Source organism: Aegilops tauschii, chromosome 2 (assembly GCF_002575655.3).
Source record: "Aegilops tauschii subsp. strangulata cultivar AL8/78 chromosome 2, Aet v6.0, whole genome shotgun sequence".
NCBI lineage: Eukaryota > Viridiplantae > Streptophyta > Magnoliopsida > Poales > Poaceae > Aegilops > Aegilops tauschii.
Genome location: NC_053036.3, coordinates 42,163,720 through 42,191,151, shown reverse-complemented (window position 1 = coordinate 42,191,151; position 27,432 = coordinate 42,163,720). Strand labels below are relative to the sequence as shown.

At 49.1% G+C, this 27,432-nt stretch overlaps 2 protein-coding genes and 1 pseudogene across 2 annotated transcripts; all 3 read right to left on the bottom strand.

Moving 5' to 3' along the window:
* Positions 1-5,857: 5,857 nt before the first annotated feature.
* On the bottom strand, positions 5,858-6,562 carry LOC141041875 (uncharacterized mitochondrial protein AtMg00820-like). Its single transcript, XM_073509431.1, has one exon. The coding sequence runs from the start codon at positions 6,560-6,562 to the stop codon at positions 5,858-5,860; it is 705 nt and encodes a 234-aa protein (XP_073365532.1).
* A 1,047-nt stretch (positions 6,563-7,609) lies between these two features.
* LOC141041874 (uncharacterized) lies at positions 7,610-9,149 on the bottom strand (annotated as a pseudogene).
* Positions 9,150-18,570: 9,421 nt separating this feature from the next.
* On the bottom strand, positions 18,571-20,503 carry LOC109748227 (mannose/glucose-specific lectin). The gene is made up of 4 exons (XM_020307260.3): positions 20,146-20,503; positions 19,389-19,578; positions 19,073-19,270; positions 18,571-18,984 (listed from the first exon to the last, which is right to left on the bottom strand). The coding sequence occupies exons 1-4, from the start codon at positions 20,424-20,426 to the stop codon at positions 18,739-18,741; spliced, it is 915 nt and encodes a 304-aa protein (XP_020162849.1). The 5' UTR covers positions 20,427-20,503; the 3' UTR covers positions 18,571-18,738.
* Positions 20,504-27,432: the final 6,929 nt, after the last annotated feature.

The following is a 27,432-nucleotide window of genomic DNA, read 5'->3' as shown; positions in this document are numbered from 1 at the left end:
CAACCTCTGTTTCAAGTGCGGGGATCGCTACTCCAGAGCATCGCTGTGCCCAGCCCGCGCAATTGTTCACTATCAACATAGGCGATCATGGTGAGGTGCTCTCGGGCGACACCATCCACGCCCTGCAGCTGCTCGACGACCCGGGCCCGATGGCGCAAACCCCTGCTCCGGCCGTGGACGCGCCAGAGTGTTGTCTCCTCTCGTCGCAGGCGCTCGACGGCACGGATTCCACGACTACGATCAGGTTGTGCGCCCGCGTCGGAAACCAGGTCATGCTCCTGCTGCTCGACTCGGGCAGTACCCACAGCTTCGTCAACAAGGCGTTTGTCGATCGCCTTGGCCTCGCCACGGAAGAGATGCCGCCGATAGAGGTGCGCGCGGCCAACGGCGACAAGCTCACCTGCACAAGCATGGTGCTCGGCCTCAAGTGGTGGATGCAGGGCCACACCTTCGAGACGCCTATGCGCGAGCTGGAGATTGGAGCGTATGATGGCATTCTAGGGATGGACTGGCTCGCCCAAAACAGTCCGATGACGTGCCACTGGCAGGACAAGTGGGTAAAGTTCCAGCACGACGGCGAAGAGTTCACACTGCACGGTGTTCCCACCAAGCCGGCCACCACGCTCAAGGCCGTCGGGCCCGAGGAGCTGCGCAAGATAATCGCCGAAAACGATGTCTGGGCCATGGCCATGGTGGACACCTGCGGCCCCGCATCGCATCCAGCTCGCAAATGTGCAAGTCAAACCCTGCTCGCAGACCTGCTCGAGGAATTCGCCGACGTGTTCGCGGCACCGCATGTGCTCCCTCCTCATCGCCAGTACGACCACGTCGTCACGCTGGTGGAGGGCGCGGTCCCCGCGAACACGCGCCCGTACCATTACTCGCCGCTGCAGAAAGACGAGATCGAGCGCCAGGTCAAGGAGATGCTGGACTCGGGCCTGATCACGCACAACGTCAGTCCCTACCGCGCCAGTGTTTCTCGTGAAGAAGAAGGACGGCACCTGGCAATTCTGCGTCGACTATCGCCGGCTGAATGATGCCACCATTAAGAACAAGTTCCCTCTGCCCATCATCGACGAGCTCCTCGACGAATTGGCCGGCGCCGCAGTGTTCTCCAAGCTGGACTTGCGCGCTGGTTACCACCAGATCAGGATGCGCAAGGAGGATGAACCCAAGATGACGTTCAAGACGCACCACGGGCACTTTCAGTTCAGAGTCATGCCGTTCGGCCTCACGAACGCGCCGGCCACATTTCAGTGCCTGATGAACACAGTTTTCGGTAAGTATGTCCGCAAGTTTGTCATCATCTTTCTGGATGATATCCTTGTCTTCAGCGAGACCATGGAGGAGCACCTGGAGCATCTGCGCATCGTCTTCGAGCTGCTCCACGCGCACCAGCTCTACGTCAAGGAATCCAAGTGCACCTTCGCTGCTGACCACATCGACTACCTCGGCCACGTGATCTCGAAGGAGGGTGTGGCCACGGACAAGGAGAAGATGCAGGCCATGGAGCAGTAGCCGACGCAGACGAACGCCACGGAGCTGCGCGGCTTTCTCGGCCTCACGGGCTACTACAGAAAGTTCGTGCCGCACTACGGCATCATCGCGAAGCCACTCATGCAGCTGCTCACCAAGAAGGGATTCTTCTGGACCGATCAGGCGCAGATAGCGTTAGATACGCTCAAGCAGGCGATGGTCCCCACACCTGTTCTGGCGCTGCCGGACTTCGCGCGGCCGTTCACGATCGAGACGGACGCATGCGACACGGGCGTGGGCGCGGTGCTCACGCAGGATGGACACCCCGTGGCGTACTTCAGCAAGGCATTGGGCGTGCGCAATCAGAAGCTCTCCACCTATGAGAAGGAGTTCCTCACCGTGATGATGGCCGTTGACAAGTGGCGCCAATACTTGCAGCGCGGCCCCTTCGACATCATCACAGATCACAAGTCACTCTGCAACCTCCGCGAACAGCACTTGGAGACAGAGCTCCAGCGCAAGGCCATCGCGAAACTGGTGGGGCTGAAATTTCATTTCCAATACAGAAGGGGACTGGACAACGGCGCCGCCGACGCACTCTCACGCGTGGGCAAGCAGTTCGAGGTGGCCGCGCTCTCCGCGTGCCAGCCAGCCAGGGTGCAGGAGGTGGCCAATTCCTACGTCACCGACGCCGACGCCCAAGAACGACTACAACAACTAGCAGTGCATAGTCCGGACGATCAAGGCTACGAGCTCTACCGCGGCATCATCCGGCGCCAAGGTCGCCTCTGGATTGGGGCCAATTCGGCTCTGCGCACCAAGCTCATCGCTGCGCTGCATTGCAGTGCGGTGGGCGGTCACTCCGGGTCCACCGCCACCTACCAGCACGTGCGCAAACACTTCGACTGGTGGGGCCTCAAGCGCGACGTCGCCGACTTCGTGCAGCAGTGCACGGTGTGCCAGCAGGCCAAACACGAGCACGTCAAGCTGGCGGGTCTCCTGGCCCCGCTGCCCATTCCAGCAGCGCCCTGGGAGGACCTGACCATGGACTTTGTCGAAGGCTTGCCGCGCTCGGAGGGGTGCGACATGATCATGGTGGTCGTCGACCGCTTCACCAAATTCGCGCAATTCGTTCCCCTTCGCCATCCCTTCAATGCCCAGCAGGTGGCGCGTGCATTCTGGGAGAATGTGGTGAAGGTGCACCACATTCCTGCGTCCATCGTCTCCGACCGCGACAAGATTTTCACGAGCCACCTGTGGCGCGAGCTACTCGCTGGCGCAGGCACCAAGCTGCTCTACTCGACGGCGTATCACCCGCAGACAGACGGCCAGAGCGAGCGGGTGAACCAGTGCATGGAAATGTACCTTCGTTGCGCGGTTCACGACTCGCCGCACAAATGGCGCAGATGGCTGCGGATGGCCGAGTTCTGGTACAATTCGACATTCCATGCGTCGCTCAAGGGCACTCCCTTCAAGGCTCTCTATGGCAAGGAAGCCAACCTCGGCGCAATGGCGTCCTGGGCAGAGTCGGCGCCGTCCTACGAAGAGATGGACTGGGCGGCGCACACTGCGCACATTCGCGCCCAGTTGGAGTGAGCCCAGCGCCGGTTCAAGAAATATGCTGACCGCAACCGCACAAAGCGTCACTTCAAGACGGGTGAACAGGTGCTGCTCAAGCTCCAGCCTTACGCTCAACGTTCGGTGGTCAACCGCCCGTGCGCCAAGCTCGCCTTCAAGTACTTTGGCCCCTACAAGATCATTGAGAAGATCGGTGCGCTCGCGTACAAGCTCGACCTGCCGCCAGAAAGCCAAGTCCACCCCATCTTCCACGTTTCGCAGCTGAAGCCATTCACCCCCGACTTTACGCCGGTGTATGGCAAGCTGCCCAAGGTGCCGGACCTCTCCGTCGACACCCTCACACCTACGCGCATTCTGGACAGGCGCATGATGAAGCATGGTGACGCGCCGGTGGTGCAGCTCAAGGTGCAGTGGGGCACCGGCGACTCCGCGCCGACGACGTGGGAAGACTACGACGTGCTCCGCCACCATTTTCCGTCAGCACCGCTCTGGACGGAGGCAGAGGACGACAACGACACTGAAGAAGAAGAAGACGCGTCTTAAGGAGGGAGGAATGTCACAACTAACCTGTGGTTAGTGTGCTCTAGAGCTGGCTGGTGGGCCCAGCCAGTTGGCCAGCCAAGTGGCGCGCGTGGGTGGTGTTAAAAGTGGCCGCCTGTGGCCATGGGTGACATGCGTGTGTTGACAATTCTCTGTACTCAATCGTTCCTCTGCAATCAATTCCTCCTTCCTCTCCAAGCCATCCCCCTCCCCTCGCTCGATCTAGATCCCATCTCCTCCCTCGCTCTCTGGGTGTTACAAACGGTACAGGCATGTTGCATCTAAATTAGCGCAGGGTCAATTTTTTCATGGGCCTAATACACATAGCACACATCCGTGGGGGCCCCTATGTTTCGGGGGCCCGGGGCGGCCGCCCCCCCTGCCCCCCCATCAGGGCCGGGCCTGAATGATCATGTCGTTAGGTAATATTGCCTCAAGAAAAAATGTCGTTAGGTAATACAGTATATTGCAGTGCATGATACAGTTAACAACCACATCTGAACGTGATATAGGTTTAAGGGATCAACGCTTCAAGTGATGGGGATATCCGTCGAAGAAGGTGAGTGGGCTATTGTTGGTGGGACAAGACAGTTCACTCTGGCGACCGGTGTCATCTACAAAAAGTTCCATGAACAAAAGGAGCGATGGTAACATCATAGAACTCACTGTCCATGGATTTTGTCCCATGCTGAAAGGTTCACAGGTGAGATGAATAACCAACATATACAACTACTTTTTGTCTTCACCTAAATCTTCATTAGTTTGTGTCCGCATACCTTTTATTCAAGAAAACATCACATAATTGTGTTATCATATTGTAGAGCCTCCCACAAAGGTTGGACCATGGGGTGGAAATGGAGGCTCAGGTAAAGACATTATCGAGGCACCAAGACGTCTAGAGAGCATCACAGTTAGCAGCGGCACTATTATTGATTCAATCAAATTTTCTTATGTCGACCAAGCTGGTCAGTATAAACGAGAATTGGTTTGAGGGAAGACGCCTCTCAAGGGGCGATCGGCTCATATATTTATAACAAGATTACAAGTCTTGGAGACCAAGAAAGAACCTATACGCGTATATGTACATCCGTATGCAAACGGGAATACGCGGTGTTAGCTATACAAAGTCATACTTTAACATCCCCCCGCAGTTTGTGCGTCGGTCGAACGCATAAACTGTACCGAAAGTCCTCGAAGAGGTGGGACGGCAAACCCTTCGTCATGATATCGGCAAACTGCTGTGAAGACGGCACGTGAAGAACCCGAATCTGACCGAGAGACACCTTCTCACGAACGAAGTGGATGTCGATCTCGATGTGCTTCGTGTGGCGATGCTGGACCGGGTTACAAGCCATGTAAACAGCACTGACGTTATCACAGAAGACAACGGTCGCTGACGGAAGGGGACGATGAAGCTCAAGAAGAAGCTGGCGAAGCCAACAGCACTCGGCCACGGCATGCGCCACCGCTCGGTACTCCGCCTCGGCACTGGAGCGAGACACTGTGGCCTGGCGTTTGGAGGACCAAGACACCAGGTTGTCGCCGAGATAGACACAGTACCCAGATGTGGAGCGGCGTGTGTCGGGGCAGCCGGCCCAATCCGCATCGGAGTAGGCAGTGAGCAAGGTGGCCGGCGTGGAGTGGAGCTGAAGACCGAGGTCTAGGGTGCCACGAACGTAGCGGAGGATCCGCTTGACGAGGTTGAGATGGGGCTCCCGAGGGGCGTGCATGTAGAGGCACGCCTGCTGGACGGCATGAGCAATGTCGGGGCGGGTAAGCGTCAGGTACTGAAGCGCCCCGGCAAAGCTCCGGTACTCAGTAGCATCGGAGACGAGTGGTCCCTCATCGGCAGAGAGCTTGCAACGTGTGTCGATGGGCGTCACACACGGGTTGCAGTCCATCATACCGGCGCGCTGAAGAAGGTCGATGGCGTACTGGCGCTGCGAGAGAAGCATCCCCGAAGTAGAGCGGGAAACCGAGATCCCGAGGAAGTAGGATAAGTCCCCGAGATCGGTCATGGAGAACTCACGGTGGAGCTGGTCGGTGATGTGTTGGAGAAGCCCGGCGCTGGAGGCGGTGAGGATGATGTCGTCAACGTAGAGGAGCAGGTAGGCCATCTCTGTACCGCGCCGAAGCACGAAGAGAGACACGTCACTCTGGGACGCCACGAACCCAAGGCGATGAGCATGATGAGCGAACCGCTGGTACCCTGCCGGGGCGCCTGCTTAAGTCCATAGAGGGACTTGTGAAGCAGGCAGACGTGCTAGGGGCGCGTAGGGTCGATGAAGCCAGGTGGCTGCTCACAATGAACCACCTCATCAAGATCACCATGAAGGAAGGCGTTCTTGACATCCAGCTGATGAACCGGCCAGGCGTGGGAGACGGCAATGCTGAGTACAACGCGGATCGTAGCCGGTTTGACAACAGGACTAAAAGTCTCGTCGTAGTCAATACCAGGCTGCTGAGAGAATCCACGTACGACCCACCTAGCCTTGTACCGAGCAAGACCGCCATCAGCGCCAAACTTGTGCTTGAAGATCCACTTGCCGGAAACAACATTGGCGCCAACCGAGCGAGGAACCAGAGACCAAGTGCGGTTCTGAATGATGGCGCCGTACTCCTCGGACATGGCGGCACGCCAAAGAGGGTCCTGAAGAGCGGAGCGATAGGTTTTGGGAATGGGAGAGATGTGGGAGTGTTCGGCCGAGAGATTAAGTTTGTCAATCGGCTGGACGATGCCACGCTTGGCGCGTGTGAGCATGGGGTGGGTGTTGGTGGCGGGAGCGGTGCTGCTACGAGAGCGACGAGGAGGTGGAGGGGGTGGCGGCGGTGGTGGTGAAGGAGAAGGGGACCGGCCGGGAGACGCGGGTGGAGTCGGCGCAGGTGAGGCGGGTGCGTCGTGGATGGGCGTGGTCGACGCGGAGGCAGTGCCATGCATAGCGGGCTGGGCCGAGGAGGCCGGCGCCATGCTGGGCTGGCCTGCCAAGGGTGTGATGACCGCGGGAGCCGGGTGCGTGGCGGCCAGGTCGAGGAGGAAGTCGAGGTCATCCGGAGAAGAATCAGTGCGGTCTTGGCGAAGGGAAAGGTGTGTTCGTCAAAGATGACGTGGCGAGAGATGATGACACGGCGGGTGGATAAGTCGAGGCATCGATAGCCGCGATGCGAGGTGGGGTAGCCGAGGAACACACACGCGGTGGAGCGCGGAGCGAGTTTGTGAGGTGCCGTGGCGGATTGATTGGGGTAGCACAAACACCCGAAGACACGAAGGTCGGAGAAGGTGGGTTTTTGTTGGTAGAGGAGGGTATATGGGATACGGAAGTGCAAAGCTTGGCTGGGGCGGCGATTTAGTAATAAGGTTGCGACAGCGAGAGCCTCGGCCCAGTAGGGAGGAGGCATGTAAGCTTGGAAGAGGAGGGTGCGAGTTATATCGTTAAGTGTGCGAAGAGCACGCTCAGCCTTGCCGTTTTGAGGAGAAGTGTACGGGCAAGACATACGTAGGTGAATGCCGTGGCGGGCAAGGAACTCAACAAAGGTGGAGTTAACAAACTCAGTGCCATTGTCGGTTTGGAAGGACACGACCGGGAGATTGAATTGTGTGTGTGCGTAGGCTACAAAGTTAACGAGGATATCACATGTGTCGGATTTCCGACGGAGGGGGAAGGTCCACATAAAATGCGAAAAATCATCGACAATAACCAAGTAATATTTGAAGCCAGAATTACTAGCAACAGGTGATGTCCACAAATCACAATGAAGCAATTGGAACGGAACAACACAAACTGTGGATGATCTAGAAAACGGTAGACGCACGTGCTTGCCAAGTTGGCATGCATGACACACTTGAGTGCTTTTATTACATGGAATAGCAAATTCTGAAGATAAATGTGACATAGAGTCACGACCCGGATGTCCTAAGCGACGATGCCAGAGCTCCGATGCGGTAGTGGTGGCGACGAGTCCAAACGGCGAGGTGGTGGTGTTGGTGTTGGCGAAGAACTCGTAGAGTGGACCGGGGCTACTGCAGCGAATAATCACGCGCCGAGGTTGAAGATCCTTAATAGAAAAACCACACGGGTCATATTCAACGGAAACTGAATTATCAATGGTAAACTGACGAGTAGAAAGAAGATTTTTGATGATATCTGGGACAACTAGAACATTGTTAAGATGGAAAGTGTGGCTAGGTGTGCGGAGAGTAACGTGGCCGGTGGCGGTGATGGGAAGTGGATCGCCATTGCCAACGGTGACACGAAGGGAAGGAGGAGGATGGGAGGGAGTGGAGAGTATACCAGGGTCGGAGACCATGTGCGAGGTTGCGCCGGAGTCCATGACCCATGCGCCTGGTGTGGAAGGGCCGGCGGTTGGAGGGCCGGCAGTGGCATTTAGGGCGGCGACGAGGGCGGAGCAGTCCCATGCCGGGCCGGGAATGTAGGGCACCGCGGGTGGGGGCGGGTTAGTGCCCCAGGCCTGGCCATGCAGCGGTGCCAGTTGGGTCGTGTAGGCGACCTGACCTGGGGGCACCCAGGTAGACGGACGGGGCGGCGGCGCTGGAGAGGCAGACCGCGGAGCCGGCCCGAGGAGACCAGCGCCCCCGGCAGGAGGAGCCGGCACGGCGTGAGGGCGCCAGGCGGGCTGCATCTGCTGGGTCTGGCCGGTGTACGGATTGAAGCAAATCCACGGTCCAGGTGCCGCGGGGGGGGGTGAGTGGTGTTGGAGTTGGCTGCACCCCCGCCGGCGTTCTTCTTCTTCTTCGACCAGCGGCCGCCGTTGCCGCCCGAGGTGCCGTGGCCGCCCGGGTGGCCGCCGGTGGAGGACCCGGCGGTGTTGCCATAGAGAGCGACTTGAGACGAGAGGGAGCCACCGGGAGCGGCGTTGGCGAGCTGGTTCTCGCGCAGAAGGAGGATGGAGCGCGTCTGCAGGAAGGTGGGAGCCGGAACTTGCATCGTGACGAGGGTCGTGATGTCGGAGAAGCGCGGGTTCAGACCCCGAAGGCAGGTGAGGACCAAGGTCTGGTCGGTCACGGGCTGCCCCACGTCCGCCAGCGCGTCGGAGAGGGCCTTCAGGCGATGGCAGTAGGCGGTGATGGTGAGGTCGCCCTGGACGAGGGCCCGGAACTGTGCCTCGAGGTAGACAGCCCGGGTGAGCTGATTGTCGAGGAAGAGGTTCCGGATTAGCGCGTAGGCGTCATACGCGGTCTGATCTTGGGCCATGATGGTGTCGAGGATGTCGTCGCTGATGGAGCCGTAGAGCCACGAGCGGACGACGTAGTCCTGGCGCTGCCACTCGGCGGTGCGAGCGTCCGGCGGCGTGACGGCGGAGATGTGGTCCATGAGCTCGTACTTGCCGAGGAGGACGGTGATGAGCATGCGCCACTTGGCGTAGTTGGACTGCTGCAGGTCGAGGACGACGGGGACGTGCGTCTTGACGCTAGCCACGTGGACGGCCTGAGAGGCTGGCGACGTGAGGGCGGGCGATGCGGCGGCGGCGGTGGAGTTGGTGAGGGCTCCGGAAGTCTGCGCCCCGAGCATGGACGACGAGGATGCGGAGGTGGACATGGCGGCGATCTGGGAGGGGAGGCGGAACCGCGGCGGCGCCTAGGGTTTGGGGCGGCGGCGGATGGGGTTGGAGCGGCGGAAGCTAGGGTTTTAGGAAAGAAGGGCTGATACCATATAAACGAGAATTGGTTTGAGGGAAGACGCCTCTCAAGGGGCGATCGGCTCATATATTTATAACAAGATTACAAGTCTTGGAGACCAAGAAAGAACCTATACGCGTATATGTACATCCGTATGCAAACGGGAATACGCGGTGTTAGCTATACAAAGTCATACTTTAACAGTCAGAAGCGCACTGTTGGGCCCTGGGGAGGTTCTGGAGGAAAACAAAATACGATCAGTGGACTCTTTTAATGAAATTTTATGTGATTTTCTCAGTTTCATATTTAAGCAACAAACACTTCTTTATTCTTTCGCAATGCAGTTCGTACTCAGCACTTCCGAGTTTCTGAAGGAAGTTTCTGGAACATTCGCCCTCTATGGCAGAGACAACCACAACATAATAACATCACTGAAATTTGTCACACACGTGAAGTCATACGGGCCTTTCGGACAAGCGAAGGGAACCACTTTCACCATACCCGTGCAAAAGACTAGCAGCATCGTGGGCTTCTTTGGACGTAGCGGGATATATCTCGACGCGCTTGCTGTCTATGTGCACCATCTCTAAGCTACTAGCTAGCGGCTAATGCTCTTATTTTCTGTGTGTATTTCTCAATCAATTTGAATAAGAGGGCGGGATCTAGTATACTTTTCTCTCGTCCAAAAGATCCTATCAAGTCGCCCAACTGGCTTTTTTAATTACCTTTGTTGTGATGAATAAAAGTATCAGTTTAAAACATATATGTGGGATGTGATTTGCTTATATATGTGTCTTGCTTGGGATGCACATGACGTGATGACAACTATAAGAGTTGAGTCGAATCATATCTGCTCTGCATGATTTTCTCTATCACCATCTAATATGTTTTTTTGCGGGGGCAACCATCTAAATAATTAACCTGATAAGAAATCTCAAGGAGGTTGTTTTGCCATCCGTCCTGCTGCTCCTCGTCCTCCTCCCACAATGCATGCATGTTCGGAAAATGACACAAGAGGGAGGGCCCAAGGTCTTCAGTAAGCTTATTGTGTGCTCACCGTCTCTCGCTAGAGATTGTGGTAATAAAAGGGCGAGTATAAGGTTTTACTGGTAACAAAGACATCCATCATCATAGAACTGCTTACAAGAACAGATGCGGTAGCTATTTGTTCTGTGGAAGGCATCCTACAATAATTTATTATCCCCGGGCACGTACGTTTGGTGTGGTGCGTGATCGGAATTCGGAAGGTACGCACGCACGTCTGATATTTATTATCCCCGGGCGGCCGGTGAGCAGATAGAACAGAGTGTTCATGGTATAGGTATCCGTGGATACCCTATCCGAAAATAACAGGCATGGGCAAGACTTGAAGAGATTTTGTATCCATGGTTAATGGGTATCCATACCCGTAAAATATATGAATAGGGCATGGGTATGAACTTGTGCCCATGTGTTCAACAGACTACCATACGTATTCGATGGACCGATCAGGTTGGATTTCGGATCAGCAAAAAACGCTTAATAAACTCTATTTATTAGGGAATGCGTAATTAACTCTATGGATAAATATGCATATATTGGGCACGCACGTAGTATCACGTATGCATGTCACCGCCCTAACAAGAGAGCTGCGTGCTCCTATGTGGACGGGGCTTGCCTGCTCCCCTCCACGTGCTCCCATCCGTACTCCCGTTCACACATTCCCCATCCGACGGTTCATCAAGCCTCCCAGAAAGTCAGTTTGAGCGATAGTGGTAACTACCGGCAATGATCTTGTCGTTCGCAGCCTGCTTTAAGATCCGAGCTAAGCACAGCTATTATTCCATCTTTTCTACTATACAAACCTAAATACTAGACCTAATACATCTATGGCCCCAACATTTGTCCTTGATATGGCAGGAATGGCAGCATTATGACCGCCCACTCTGTCCCTCCCTCTCATATAAGTCCACCCTTTTATTTCACCTTGACTAAATTAAATCATCTACATCATTTGAAATATAAGTTTATTTTTGAAATAATTTATATATTTGAACTCCTAGGACCAAGACCTTTAGAACTAGACCAATGTTGGATACATTTCAAGCACGTTTAACTTTCAACATTTCAAATTCCATATGTTGAACAAACCTATTTCACTAGAAAAATTGTGAAGCAAACTTTTCAGTAAAAATATGTGAAACAAACGTTTTCCACACAAACTAAAAATGTGCAATTGAAATAGATGTGATTTTATGAAACTAATTGTTTTACAAATGTGTAACAGTTTATCTCAAAAGAGTGAAATATGTTATTTCAAAAATGTGCAATTGAAATAGATGTGATTTTATGAAATTGATTGTTTTACAAATGTGTAACAGTTTATTTTAAAAGAGTGAAATGCGTTATTTAAAACATGTGTAATTAAAACAGATGTGATTTTTGTGAAACAATCTAGTGGAAAGTGAAATGTAGGTTCTGTATTGTGAAATAGTAATTATAGAAAGTGAAATTTAAATGTATCATTGTGAAATAGATGTCATTTCACAAATATGCAATTGAAATAGATGTGATTTTTTTAAACAAGGCAGTACTATATTTCAGAATTGTGAAATAATAACTACCGAAAGTGAAACCTGTAATAATGAAATTGTAATGTACGATTGTGAAATTGATTATATAAAAATGTGAAATGTAGGTTTGATTTAAACGTGGTTGAAAAATATCCAAGATTGGTTTCATTTTAAAGATTTTGACGCAAGGAGTTCAAATATAAAAAAAGTTTCAAAACAAATATATCATGTAAAAGATATGGATGCTTTAAGCTAGCCAAGGAGGAAAATAAGATTACTTTTATACAGCATGCAGTATAGCATACGACGTGAGCTGGCACAATCAGATTGGCTCTAGTGGTGCTGGTACCTACCAAGCTCCCCCCCCCCCCCCCCCCCTCTCGGATCCGGCTTGCCTGCTCCCTCCCCATGCTCCCATCCGTGGCTCCCATCCGTGCTCCCACTTCATCCTACGGCTGTCCCACTAGAGCGATCGTAACCAGTGGAGGCCATGGTGTCATGGCCACCCCCCCCCCCCCCCCCCCCCCCCACCAGCTCTCCACCCGGCCCCCATCCGAAGAGCTAGGGGGTGGTCAGTTGTACGCTATGGGGTTTGACCAAACATTTAGAAAAAAGAAGTAAAAAGAAGGTTCAATGAAGCAGCATGCACACATGTTGGCTGAGTGAAACACACACACGTACTAGCCGGCTGGATCAATACGATCCGTGGAGGGATAAGCATACAGGCTAACTAATCAGTTTGCCGACTCACGTAACACACAAGCATAATACGCCGGAATGCTAGCAGGCTGGCAGCCAATATTTTGGCGGACGAATTCATTGCCCTCAACTCACCCACGTATTGGCAAGAATTGCATGGGCAAACGCCGGTTGGGTTGGGCAATCCAAATATTTGGTGTCCAACCAAACAGCAGCCAAAGCTCATGGGCATGCCAATATTTTGGCAAGGCCAGCTTTGGCTCAAAACCAAAGACACCCTTAGCAAATCAAAAGAAAGCTGAGTGTCTATGAAAAAACTCAGCAGAGAGATAGCACTCGGCAAAGATATCATTTTGCCAAGTACATGTAGGACAGAACTCGGCAAACACAAGTGCCCTCGGCAAAGTGCATGACACGTGTCCCTTGTCGCCACAGTTGACAGAACTTTGACGATGTTGCAATGTGTGCCGAGTTGGGTACTTGGCAAAGAAGTTTCATTGTTAGTATGTTCATCCTTGACAACTACGGGACTCGACAAAGGTCTATCTTGAACCTGTATATTTTGTTTTTTTAATATTATTTATTTTCTTTCTTTCTGATTTCTATTTTATATCTTTTATTTCCCACCATTTTTCTCACGTCATTATGTTCCGTTGTTTCTGAAACTCCACTTTTCCTGCCCTCCATTGGTATAAGTCACATCACTCCCTAGTCGTATTAACTTAGATCCGTGAGCATGTGGTAGTATTGTAGGTTATGCAAGTATTGATTTGTGATGTTTTATGAGTGGGTTTTTCCATCACTTTTTCGTGTCTATTCTAGTAGAAAAATCCATCGTATCATATCCATCTACCAATTTTTCATGTCCACAATGCATAGCTTCGGATCTTTACTCGCTTTACCAAGTTCATACACAAATTATAGTTCTTATTGGTTTCCCTTTGTTTTGTTGTCTTTGTAGGTGTAAACACACAAGAAAGGTAGATGAAAGACCACCATTGGCTGCTGTGAAGCAAAATTTGAGGTATGTGAAGTGGATTCTAAAGTATGGCTGCAAATACACATGAAAGAAAGAGGAAAGACCAACATTGGTGGGTTATGGCGACATTAATATGGCAGGAGAAGTGGATGACAGAAAAAGCCCTCTTGGCGTTGCATATTTCTTTGGAGAAAAATTGGTCCCTTGGTTGTTGCAGAAGCAAAAGGTAGTTGCACTTTCATCTCGTGAAGCTAAGTACACATTGCAGCATTGGGGACGGAATGTCAAGGGGTTTGTCATGCAAACTTGATGAGTGAACAACCGAGGCAAGTGAAGCTCAAGGTTGACAAGCACATAGCAGATACGATGAATAGATTATAAGTTTTCCCGCAAAAAAGAAGATACAAAGTTCCATTACATCAGAGAATGTGTGGAAAAGGGGAAGGTGGAGATTGAGTATGCCAACACAAACGATTAGTTCACAGATATTCTGATAAAGTCACTTGGAAGGGGGGATTTCCAGGAGATGCGCAAGAGGCTTGGAGTAAAGGCAGTTGAGTAGCTATGATTATGTGTTTCGGGGGGTGAATGTGAGTCCTTGTAATCACATACAATAGTAGAGTCTTGAGTTTGTATAAGATAGCAAATGTATGAGGTTCATTCCAAGTCGTCTTAGCATAAATCTCTTAGAGATGAAAAGGAGTATAAACCTGATTGGTTTGCGATCATGGTCGCGGCATGTTGGGCAATTATCCTTGGTCGTGTTGGGCATGCTATCGGGCCTTTGACCCATACTAGCATAGACAGCGCGGCGGCACGCCGCCCCCGTCGATACAACATATCTATATGGGGTGTGATGTTTATTTATGGTAAGTACTCTTAGGGTCGTGCTGATAGGATCACACAAAAATAAGATGAGATGGAAATAGATGTTGATACATGCATAAAATACCAACATAGGACGATATGATGAAAGCAAGTACATTTATTGCCATCATGCACGATACATGCTATACTAAACAGGAAAACACAATACCCGCGCGGCGGCACGCCGCGCCCCGTTGATACGATACTTGTGTGTATGTTATTTTTGGCACATGTGATGTAAATCTTAGTGTATATTGCTATATGGCATATGAATATTGCCTTGCGAATTCCTTCTGGTGAGAGGTCACGTGTTGGACTCCCATGTTGGATTGACAATATTTGGCCTGAATCCATTCTTGCGTCATAAATAGGCTTCTCTTTGCGACGACCTCAAAAGTTTGGTAGTTTTGGTCGTTGATGGCCACGTTGTAGCGTTACTTCTGCTATGTCGAGTGCTGTAGGTGGTGTACCGATGAATCCAGCTTCCTGTTGTTCATGCTGGGCTGGTTGACGTGGGAGGTCTACCATTACCCAGGCTTCTATGGCGTCATGAGGTCGTGTCTAGGGGTCATAGCCATGGATCTGCAATTTGGCTTTGAGACTGACTACCTCACGTAGAATGCAGCGCGACATGTAGATTACTGATTATCCTTTATCATGCACAAATGTAAGTGATCATAACTTCGAAGATGTTACAAACATTTTCTCTTCAAAGTGCCAAGGAAATCATCAGTTCGTGAACAACAGCTATTCATTTTCTCGTCGACTTGTACAAACGCAAATAGTACTCACTTTCTTACAAGCGATGACGCGGAGACACCCTAAAATGATGCACGTGGTTAAGAGTTAATTAGGAGGTATCCAGTATCTCATATCAAAGTCGTCGGAAAAGTCCCGGAGGCAGCTAATTAATCATGATTCTTCCATGGATGATGAAGGTCTCACGTCAAACAAACTAAGAAGACCTGAAGAGGGCAAGAAGGGACGTTTCTTTGTAGGATGAATACAGCCACAGTACAAACTGTATTTAGTGGTACAGTATGTACTGCATTACATAACTAAAAATAAACTAAGCATGCCTTCTTTCAGGTCAAGTTGTAGTGCCGCTGCCAACTACAGTCATCACCAGCAGCACCTGCTCCAAAGAACATCCGGTCAGTCTACAACATAACTGCATCGTATGGAATTAACAACCTATAGTGTGACATAGAATTTTTGAAGAACACATTACCTCCAACAATTGACCTCCAACGCCACACAGTGTATTCCAGATTGAACCATGGGAGCAAAGCTTTGATGAATACATCAAATATTTCCTCCTCAATATCGACACCATTGAAAATCTATTGTGCAATTTCCTCATTAGATATGACCCCCATCATCTGCTAATTTTTTCATGCCCACATCCATGGCAAAACTCAGCACTGCACTCCTAATCTTTGGCACTACATGTTCATCAATTTTCTGCTAATCGAATACATGCCCTGAGAAAGAACACTTATACTCCCTCGGTCCGAAATTACTTACGGAGATGGCTCTTCACTTGGTCTGTCAGGCCTTCCACCTTCATCAGCTCCTTTTGATCTGCTTTGGAGTAGGAACTGCAATCATGTCAAGAAAACACAATCATGTAAGCCTCAATAATTTGATGCTTATGTCTCTATGAATGAAACTAATTGCTACTCCCTCCTTTTCGGTTTATAAGGCTCAATTCACAAATCTCACCAACCAAGGTAGATGGTGAGTGGTGGAATACTTTTAGTAGTTTGCAAAAGCACCCAATTAATGCTTTTGTTTTTCTCAAAAAAGTATGTTTACCAATGCATTAATTGCAATGCATGCATGCATGCATAAATTACATGCATTGGTCAATTTTCTCTTAATACTTGCATGCAATGATTTAATGCACCTTAGAATCTGAACATGTGATTGGGAACAACCAAATTGAGTCTTATAAAATGAAAAAACTAAAATTTTGAGATAAGCCCTATAAACCGAAAAGGAGGGAGTAGTTTGCTACATGTAGTACGTGTTCCTGATCTTATATCTAGAAATTGGAGAAAATTGTATTTCAGAAACTCTCCCCTTGGGGTCATCGAGTTGGTGCAGGGCAATGATGAACCGTCGGTGCAGCTCCGGCGATCAACAACACCACGCCTTCCTTGCTTGCCACTACTTTTGTGCTTTGTGCTGTGAGCCTGCGACTGAGACTGGAGGCTAGGAAAAGGAACAGCCGGTGTCGGGCGGATGCAGCCCTCGCCGCTTCCTGCGCAATCCCACAAACTAACAGCGGCTTTCTTCAGCGTCGCCGCTAGCAGCAGCCAGAGAGGTCTTGATATGTGCGCATCCCCACAGCCTTCTCATCCTTCCTCAAACTCGCCGGCGCAAACACCGGCGCGCTAGAGACAACCGCCAACACCAGATTTGTTATGTGAAGTTTTTCTGAAATAGGGCTTCACTTGCACAGTTGTACTACATAATTTGTAAAGCATGCAGATGGCAGTTCACTAATGAATCTTGAAGAGGAAAAAAGAACTCATGCACATCAATCAACAACAAATACCACTGAATTATGGTTTAGTGGGTCCATCCTCTTGAAAGTGAATGAGCACGCATCCGAGGAACCGAGGCGATGGTGAATATACCTGCAGCCGCTTGCATGGAGCTGCGCCGTTGCCCCACCGGTGAGGACTTAGTCGCGTCTCTTGGATGGGCGGCCGAACGGGGAACGAAAGCTGATGGTGACCGTCACACACCAGTGGAAAGGCGGCTCTCACACATGTCTGTCGCGGCCGCCGCCTAGTAGCCGGTGCAGGGCGAGGAGCGGACAGACCAGAGCATCGTCCATGGGTTGTCAAAGAGCGGCGGGAGTAGGTACCTGCGTGTCTGCACAAATCATGTACCTCTTCATCCTCTCGTGCTGCCGCTGGAGCTCCTGGTGCCTCGCCTCGTAGCCCCACCAGCCGAACAACACCTGCGAGCCTCTAGCAGAGGGACCCGACGCCGGCCGCCAAGGACGGCAAGTCCTTTGATGGGAAACGTTTGAGGTTGGCCTCCTCGGATGAAGGCGGCGACATCAGCAGTGGCTGCACCACCGAGGCCTTCCTGGCGCGCTTGGAGCGGCCCACGCAGCGGTTACGGCGCGAGGGGCGGAGCATGGCGATGATGTAGCAGCCGACTCTCTGTCGCATGGCGCTAGCTGCAGGAGGAGGAGTTCCCGCGAGACGATTCTTATATATAGCCATGTACGGCGGTGGAGTGATCGCACGGGACCTTACGGAAAGGCGGTTGATGCATGCACCCAGAACCAACGTCGACAGCGGCACCGTCTTAAGAAAAGAATCAACACTTGTGTCACGAACGCAGGACAGCCGCATGCAAACGAAGCCGGACCTACCACATGCAGCCTTCCAAAGAAACATACGTGATCAAATCAAACGCATGCACAACTGACATATGACAAAAGGGATGTCCGAGATATACTGCAGACCGCGAATTCAACCATGGCCCACACAACACAGAAAACGCTAGACGAACCAATCAAGTAGATACGCACGTTCAGAAAATTTTGAACACAAACTTAGAGTCACCACGGGAATGTACGCGGTCATATCCCAATTTAATACACGTGCCACGAACCGGTTTACCGCAGGGTCATTTTCAACCAAGTGGCGAGACGTAGAAGCAAATTCATCCCCAGATATAGGGGCTTGGGTATATAAAGTGAAATAAAAGATTTAAGAAGCTACGCATTAGAGCAGCACAAATTACTGTCCTTCTTCCTTATTTGATCTAGGTTAACCATTTCCTGATTCGATCCTAGAGGTAACAAGCATGTGTCCAAAATTATTGTAGGATCCCTTCCACAGAACAAAGAGCTATTGCGTCCATTTTTGTAAGCAGTTCTATGATGAAGGATGTCTTTGTTACCACCACAACCTTATACTCGCCCTTTTATTTACCACATTCTCTAGTGAGAAATGGTGAGCACACAATAAGCTTACTGGAGACCTTGGGCCCTCCCTTTTGTCCAATTTTCCGAACCTGCATGAGAGTAGGAGGAGGACGAGGAGCAGGAACACGGATGACGAAACAATCTCCTTGAGATTTCCTATCAGGTTAATTGTTAGATGGTTGTAAAGAAAATTATGTAGAGAAGATATGATTCGACTCAATTCTTATAGTTGTCATCACGTCACATGCATCCCAAGCAAGCCACGTATATAAGCAAATCACATCCCACATATAAAAACTGATACTTTTATTCATCACAACAAAGGTAATTAAAAAAGCCAGTTGGGTGGCGATAGGATCTTCTAGACGAGAGAAAAGTCTACTAGATCCCGTCCTGTTATTCAAATTGATTGAGAAATACACACCGGAAGTAAGAGCATTAGCCGCTAGCTAGTAGCTTAGAGAGGGTGCACGTAGACACCAAGCGCGTCGAGATATATCCCACTGCGTCCGAAGAAGCCCACGATGCTGCTATTCTTTTGCACGGGTATGGTGAAAGTGGTTCCCTTCGCTTGCCCGAAAGGCCCGTATGTCTTCACGTTGGTGACAAATTTCAGTGATGTTATTATATTGTGGTTGTCTCTGCCATAAAGGCCGAACGTTCCAGAAACTTCCTTCACAAACTCAGAAGTGCCGAGTACGAACTGCATTGCGAAAGAATAAAGAAGTGTGTGTTGCTTACATATGAAACTGAGAAAATCACATAAAATTTTATTAAAAGAGTCCACTGACCGTATTTTGTTTTCCTCCGGAACCTCCCCAGGGTCCAACAGTGCACTTCTGACCAGCTTGGTCGACATAAGAAAATTTGATTGAATCAATGATAGTGCCGCTGCTAACTGTGATGCTCTCTAGATGTCTTGGTGCCTCGACGATGTCTTTATCTGAGCCTCCATTTCCACCCCATGGTCCAACCTTTGTGGGAAGGCTCTACAATATGATAACACAATTATGTGATATTTTCTTGAATAAAAGGGACGCGGACACAAACTAATGGAGATTTAGGTGAAGACAAAAAGTAGTTGTATATGTTGGTTATTCATCTCACCTGTGAACCTTTAAGCACGGGACAGAATCCATGGACAGTGAGCTCTATGATGTTACCGTCGCTCCTTTGCTCATGAAACTTTTTGTAGATGACACCGGTCGCCATAGCAAACTGTCCTGTCCCACCAACAATAGCCCACTCACCTTCTTCAACGGATATCCCCATCACTTGAAGCGTTGACCCCTTAAACCTATATCACGTTCACATATGGTTGGTAACTGTATCATGCACTCCAATATACAGTATTACCTAATGATATAATCATCTGTAGTTTAAGTAATCAACATGAAGATATATTTCTTCACAAAGATATATATATATATATATATATATATATATATATATATAGTGTTACTATTCATCACCCAGGATGCAGAATAAGTTATTCTTCACCCGAGGTAATCTTACGATCACTTCCTAAATAAATTACGTTTAGAATATAAATAGTTACATGCACATTAATTCAATATGTAAAATTTGGTCTAAAAAAAGTTATAAGATCAGAAAAATCACATTTTATGTATGTTTTACAATATGTTTTTACATTTGTAATTTTATGTAACATAAAATATTTTTTACGGCGAGTACATATTTTCTTACGTTCTTTTTTTATGTATGAAATAAGACAAAATTTACAAAACGTAAAAATACGGTGCATTGATGTTAAAATAGAGAGGGGGTGAAGAATAACTATTCCTCACCCAGGGTGACGAATAGCGCGATATATATATATGTACGAATGCATATGTGTACGTACCTTTCAACCCCGAATGTTATGCTGAAAGTATTCTGCCAGTTACCGGCATAGATATGCAGGCCTTGTGCACGCGCAACAACGGTGGCGCCGGGGCTAGGGCCATCACATATCGGCCAGTTGTTAACGACGGTTGCACCCAAACCGGTAGTAACATTCGAGTCTATTATGCCTGACTGATTCTGGTTTGAACCAAGGGGAGTGTGGAAAAGGTACAGGCTGCGGAAGTTGAGCTCATTGCTCTCCACGAACGCGGCGCGGGGAGTTATCTGGAAATTGGCCATGGTGACTACTGAGTTGGGAGGGGCTCTGGTTCAAGGGATGTTGTAGGCTTATGAGATACTAGTAGATTGTTGTGTGTGAGAACTAGAAGGTTGGGAGTCGTATTTATAGATCGCTAGCTAGGGCCAATGCCAATGAGAGCATGTCTAGGCTTAGATGGAGCGAGACATCCCACGATGTTTTGTGCATGTGAGGATCAGCCATGTGCACCACGAAGACGCAGAACTGGTGGTGCTGACTCAGCCTTGTGCATCACGAGCACCTTTCTCACCGGCAAGAGAAATAAAGGCACGTACGGGTAAGGCTGCATGCTGTCTTGACTAAGGACGTACACCTCGTGCATCACGAGCTCATGTGCTCTGTGCTCACAATCAGGATAAGATTATTCCTGCGAGGCCATCATCTGTATACAACGATCCTTAGGTACATCTTGCTAGTAATTTGGTACTCCCTCCGTCTGAAAATACTTGTCGAAGAAATGGATCCGGAAATACTTGACGGAGAAATGGATCCAGGACGGAGGAAGTATATATGATTTAGTTTTAAAATGAAATTTCCCTCCGAATGGGAACTTGTGGAATTCTATGGGATGGACCTTGAAATGAAGGGCTGAAGTTGATTACTACATGTTCAAGAGAGATAGGGTCGTGCATTGCGCCTATTTTCAAACTTCAGAGCCCAAGTGTCTTATAAATTTTTGATTCTGAGTTTTTTTGTTTTTTTTGAAAATTTCACATGATCATTGAGAACTACTGTTTCTCAATAATAACCTTAATAATTATAAAACCCACTATCCCTTGGTAAATTTGATATTCATAATTCAGCCCGTTTGCGCATTTTAACATGGCATAATTAGGACAACGTTTGCTATTCTAGACTCGTGCATCACGAGAACCTGTCTAACCGACAAGAGAATCACTGCATCTCAGATCTGGTGGCAGTAAGAAATAAAGGCACGTACGGGTAACGCTGCAAGCAGTGTTGACTGAGGACGTGCACCTTGTGCATCACGAGCCCTCTCCGTTCAGTGCTCACAATCAGTACAAGATTCTTTTCAGGGAGGGAATCATTATTGTACAAATGTTGTTGCCGCTAACAAGGAAAACATGCTGTTAGGCTTGTCGTACTTTTGTAAGTTGTGGAAATCCGATTGGATGAACCATGAAATGAAGGGCTGAAGATGATTACTATCACAGGTTCAAGAGAGATAGGGTCGTCCATCACGCCTTCCCATGTTTTCTAGTACTCCCTCTGTAAAGAAATATAAAAGCGTTTAGACCGCTGCTTTAGTGGTCTGAACGCTCTTATATTTCTTTACGAAGGGAGTAGAATATAAAGTGTGAAGTATATATGGTGTGCCTATGTGAGAAAACAACAAAACAAAAATGTATTCTGATAATGATCGATATGTGTATGTGGCATCCTATGTAAGATACTCATCATGAGAGTATTATGGTTTTAGCAAAATAAAAGCCCTCATATGAATTAAAGTACATGTCTGAAATTACAATTAACAAATATAACTATTTGCAATATATGAGAAAACATTTGCACAACTTCATATAAAAATAGAAAAAAAAACTATGTTCTAAATATTTGCCTCTTGTATCGAGAGGTATTCATTTAATATTTTACCCAAAATGCGCATACATATTTTTCCCATCAAATTCATGTAAAAAATAGAAAAAAAACTATGCTCTAAATATTTTAAATTAAATTATTTTTCTTTTTTCATGTAAATACAAAACATATGCAAAAGAATAGTGTAAATTCATACTCCCTCTGTTCGAAAATATAAGATGTTTTGGATATTTTAATGTGGACTACATGGGGACTAATACAAGTGAACAAACATAATAAACACGTCTAAATATATCTACCTCGTGCTTCTGCTTCGTTGAGAGGCTCTCCCACAACACTCTAGAGCTCGCGGTCATAGCGGATGTGGTGCACGGAGAAGGAGTGCGCATCGTGTCAGGCATGGCCACGTTTAAATAGAAGATGATGGCCAGGCCAAGCAGCGAGCTATGCCAATGTGGGCACCAGAGAGAGTTTCGCGCCGGCGCGCCTGTGTAATGCTGGCAGGCAGACGGACATCCCATTTGAATCCGGGAGATAGTCGTGCGGTGCCGTGCTGTCCAGTCATGTCTCTTCGATATTGACAGATGTGGAAACTGGGATGCGGCGCGGGCGACGCTCTTGGCCGGTGCACCGCTTCAATATTGGCTACAATGAGAGTTCACGTCCGCTCTAGGCCGGCATGAATGCGGCGCGGAGAGCCGAGGTGCGTTTGCGTGGGAGAGAGTGGGAGTGCGGGAAATGTTTTTGGGTTGGTCAGGGTGTTCTATATGGACGTGGCTGCTGTATGGATGCTCGCAAAGCCCCTGGTTTGCATCTAATTTGTAGGGCAACGAACAACCGGACTGGTCCGCAGACAGATGGGTGTCGCCTTGGATCGTAAAGTGCGTCCGGACCACTCGGTTCGGACGGTTGTAGGCGGGTTTTTTTTGGCGGAGGATTTGAGGGTCTGCCGTGGAGATGCCCTTACTATACAATGGTCCTGACATGCATCTTGTCAATAGTAATTTGGTATATATGATTCAGTTTGAAAATGAAATTTCCCTCTAAATGGGAGCGCCCAGCACCCGAAAATGCGTACAGAAAAATAAAAAAATAAAATCCTGAGGGAGCGCCCAGCATGCAACATGTGGCGATGGCTAAGAGCAACTCTAGTAGACCCCGCATCCCGCCGGCCCGCAAAACGCGTTTGCAGTTCGCGCAAAACCACTTTTGCGGGCTGGCTCGGGCTGGCACAGATGCAGACCACCCAAACGGATCCGTAAAAAACTATATTCGTGGAATATACCTTTTTACGGGTCGGCTTTGCGGGGTCTGCTCTTTGCGCCGCTGTATCCCGCATATCAGCGGCCTGCAATATATCAAATCCAACATAATTCAACAATCGAAAACAAACTGAATTATTCAAATCAAACATAATACAATAATCATCCGCATTACAAATAATTATTCAAATCACCGTAGCAAACTTAAATAATACAATACAAAACGTGTCATGAATACAAATACAAATGAATGTAAAAATTAGTCACTGTCCAGCACTTTGTCAATGGTGCTCAATGAGCTCCTCCTGAAGTTGAAAGTGTGTGTCTGCATTTTCAATCTCCTTGTATGTCTGAAGAAAAGCTCTAATGCGGTTTGGGTCTCTAGCTGGTTTGACACGGCTGCCCACATTGTCGTAAAAGAATTCTAAGTTCATTCCTCTCTCATCTTCAAGAATCATATTGTGCAGGATAACATAGCATATCATGATGTTCTTCAAGGTTTTCTTATCCCAAAAATGAGCAGGACCACGGACAATGGCAAACCTAGATTGCAAAACACCGAATGCTCTTTCAATGTCTTTTCGGGCTGCCTCTTGCACCCTTGCAAATTCACATTATTATTTTTTTGTTTTGGCTTCTTTGATGCTCTTGACAAATGTGCACCAAGGAGGGTATATACCATCTGCAAGATAGTACCACTTTGTGTATTCATGCCCATTGATAGTGTAGTTGCAAGCATGAGCATCACCACTAGCAAGCCTAGCAAACAAATGAGACTGTTGCAACACATTGATATCATTGAGAGTGCCCGGCATACAAAAAAGCAATGCCAAATCCATAAATCCTCGGATGCTACGGCCTCTAGCACAATTATTGCATCACGAGACTTTCCACAATACATTCCTTGCCAAGCCTTGGGGCAATTTTTCCAATTCCAATACATCCAATCAATGCTACCTAGCATGCCAGGCGAACCTCTCCTCTCATTAGATGCCATCAATTTATTTTTGTCATCTTCATTGGGTGCTCGAAGATACTCAGGACCAAAGACACGGACGATCACTTTTGCAAATCTACGCACAGACTCAATTGTGCTATCTTCACCAATGCGAAGATACTCATCGGCATAGTCAGCCAGAACGCCATATGCAATCACCCGCATAGCTGCGGAGATTTTTTTGATATGCACTAAATCCCTTTAAGCCCGCGGCATTCCTTCTTTGAGTAAAATACCAACAATTTGCCTCGCAAGCTTGAACAAGTTTCACAAAGAGGGATCGGCGCATTCGGTACCTTCTCTGGAAGAGTTGCGGAGGATATGTAGGATTCTCCGCGAAATAGTCTTGCGTTAACATCTCATTCCCAAGATGGCAATTCTGAGGAATGCATAGACGCCCGACAGTCGATCCTTGCCTCCTCTTCTAGTGCTCGCCTTCATGCTCCTTCAAGGCAAGCGCCATGACTAATGTTTGCTGCCGAAAGGTCGCAAGCATGATCTCAACATCCGAGTCGTCCGAATCGGATGAATCGGAGAGCAAGAACTTCTCGCACGGCCTCAACTCCATCTACACGGATATCGGCGCGTGAATCAACTATACAGCTCGCAAAAATCACAAAAAGGGACTAACCGGTGGCGCCTGATCCCGGGCGGCGACGAGGGGGCGTGCTCGACGTTGGTCGATCCCTGGCGGCGGCGGCGACGAGGGGCGGCCCTTCTCGCCGGATTCGGGGGGGTCGGTGCAGCGGCTCGGCGCGGGAGGGTGTGGGCGGCCCCGCGGCGCGATTCCGCCCGCAGATATGGCCGGAATCGCCGCCGACGGGTGGGCGGAAGCAAGGGCGGGCGGCGGCAGAAGGAGGGGGGAAAGGCGCGCGGGGCTGAAATGTCCCTCCCGCCAACTGCTTCTCTATGATGCAGGGCACCGCAGCCACGAGGAGGAAACCCATGTTTTCCCGGGTTGGGGTCGGGATTTTGCCGCGCCCCTCAAAAAATTTTGCGGGCCGTGGCAGAATGCGAGGTCTGGTCAGGTAGGTTTTTCAGCCCGTACCCGCATTTTGGCGGTTATTTTGCGGGTCGGGGGCGGATGCGGGGTCTGCTAGAGTGCTCTAAGAGTACGCCACACCCGACGAAATGTAACCCTTGCAGAAGCCCGCAACAAGTACTGCTCACATGCATCATGTTCATCGGTCTTAGCAATGAATATTCTCGAAAATAAAACATATAGGTGGCCGGCCCATGAAGCCATTCGTGTGCCTCTCTATCTAAGGCGGGATGATTATTTTGTACATGGTTTCCAACCGGTTATATATATTTAATAGAATAATTATTGCAAAAATACAAAAAATATTGCAAAATAATGTATTGAAAAATAGTTATCCCAAAATTAAAAATAAATTCATTAATCCTAAGAGAAATATTCACAACTCTAAAATGTTCATGAATTTTTTTTAAATGCTGATGAGTTAAAAAACCTGAAGAAAGCAAAAATAAGATTATTTTATACTAAAAAGGCAAAAAAAGAAAAAAAATAAAAAAACAGAGAAAATAGAATAGAAGAAAAAAACCCTAAGAAATTGCCGGAAACTGCTCCCATATGAAAACTAACAGCACACTACTATCTTCTGTCATAGTTTATTAGTCCCCCTCCTATTTTGGGTCAAACTTTAATATTTGATTTATAACTAGCAAAGCGCAAGTTGTATGGCACAAAAATAAGACATGGGGAATTTTCTTTCAAATATGAATCCAACAATATTAGTTTTGTGACATACAACTTATTTGCTAGTCAAATATATGGTCATAATTTGACAAAAAAACAAAAACAAAGAAGACCATTAAACTAGGACGGAGGTAGTACATGACAAGACGAAATGGCCCAACATAGTGATGAGAATAAACTGAAAGAAAAGTGGAATTCCTTTTGGCTCCCGGGCTTATCTACTCCCGACACCTGAGCCGACCAATTCTGTTAAGATGTGCACCAGCTATACCTGGCCATCTGTCGGGCCAGGGCTTCAGGCCTAGCCTACCAAAGCCCGATGCAGAAAATGTTGGGGAACGTAGCAGAAATTCAAAATTTTCTACGCATCACCAAGATCAATCTATGGAGTTTACTAGCAACGAGAGGGAAGGAGTGCATCTACATACCCTTGTAGATCGCGAGCGGAAGCGTTCAAGAGAACGGGGTTGATGGAGTCGTACTCGTCGTGATCCAAATCACCGATGATCCTAGCGCCGAACGGACGGCACCTCCGCGTTCAACACACGTACGGAGCAGCGACGTCTCCTCCTTCTTGATCCAGCAAGAGGGGAGGAGAGATTGATGGAGACCCAGCAGCACGACGGCGTGGTGGTGGAAGTAGCGGGATTTCAACAGGGCTTCGCCAAGCGCTGCGGGAGGAGGGAGATGTGTCACGGGAGGGAGAGGGAGGCGCCAGGGCTTAGGTGTTGCTGCCCTCCCTCCCCCCACTATATACAGGGCCAAGGGAGAGGGGGGGCGCAGCCTTGGCCTTTCCTCCAAGGAAGGGTGCGGCCAGGGAGGAGTCCATCCTCCCCAAGGCACCTCGGAGGTGCCTTCCCCCTTTAGGACTCTCCCTTTATCTTATCTCTTGGCGCATGGGCCTCTTGGGGCTGGTTCCCTTGGCCCATATAGGCCAAGGCACACACCCCACAGCCCATGTGGCCCCCCGGGGCATGTGGACCCCCAGACCCCTTTCGGCACTCCCGGTACAATACCGATAATGCGCGAAACCTTTCCGGCGACCAAAACAAGACTTCCCATATATAAATCTTTACCTCCGGACCATTCCGGAACTCCTCGTGACGTCCGGGATCTCATCCGGGACTCCGAACAACTTTCGGGTTACCGCATACTAATATCTCTACAACCCTAGCGTCACCGAACCTTAAGTGTGTAGACCCTACGGGTTCGGGAGACACGCAGACATGACCGAGACGACTCTCCGGTCAATAACCAACAGCGGGATCTGGATACCCATGTTGGCTCCCACATGCTCCTCGATGATCTCATCGGATGAACCACGATGTCGAGGATTCAATCAATCCCGTATACAATTCCCTTTGTCAATCGGTATGTTACTTGCCCGAGATTCGATCGTCGGTATCCCGATGCCTTGTTCAATCTCGTTACCGGCAAGTCTCTTTACT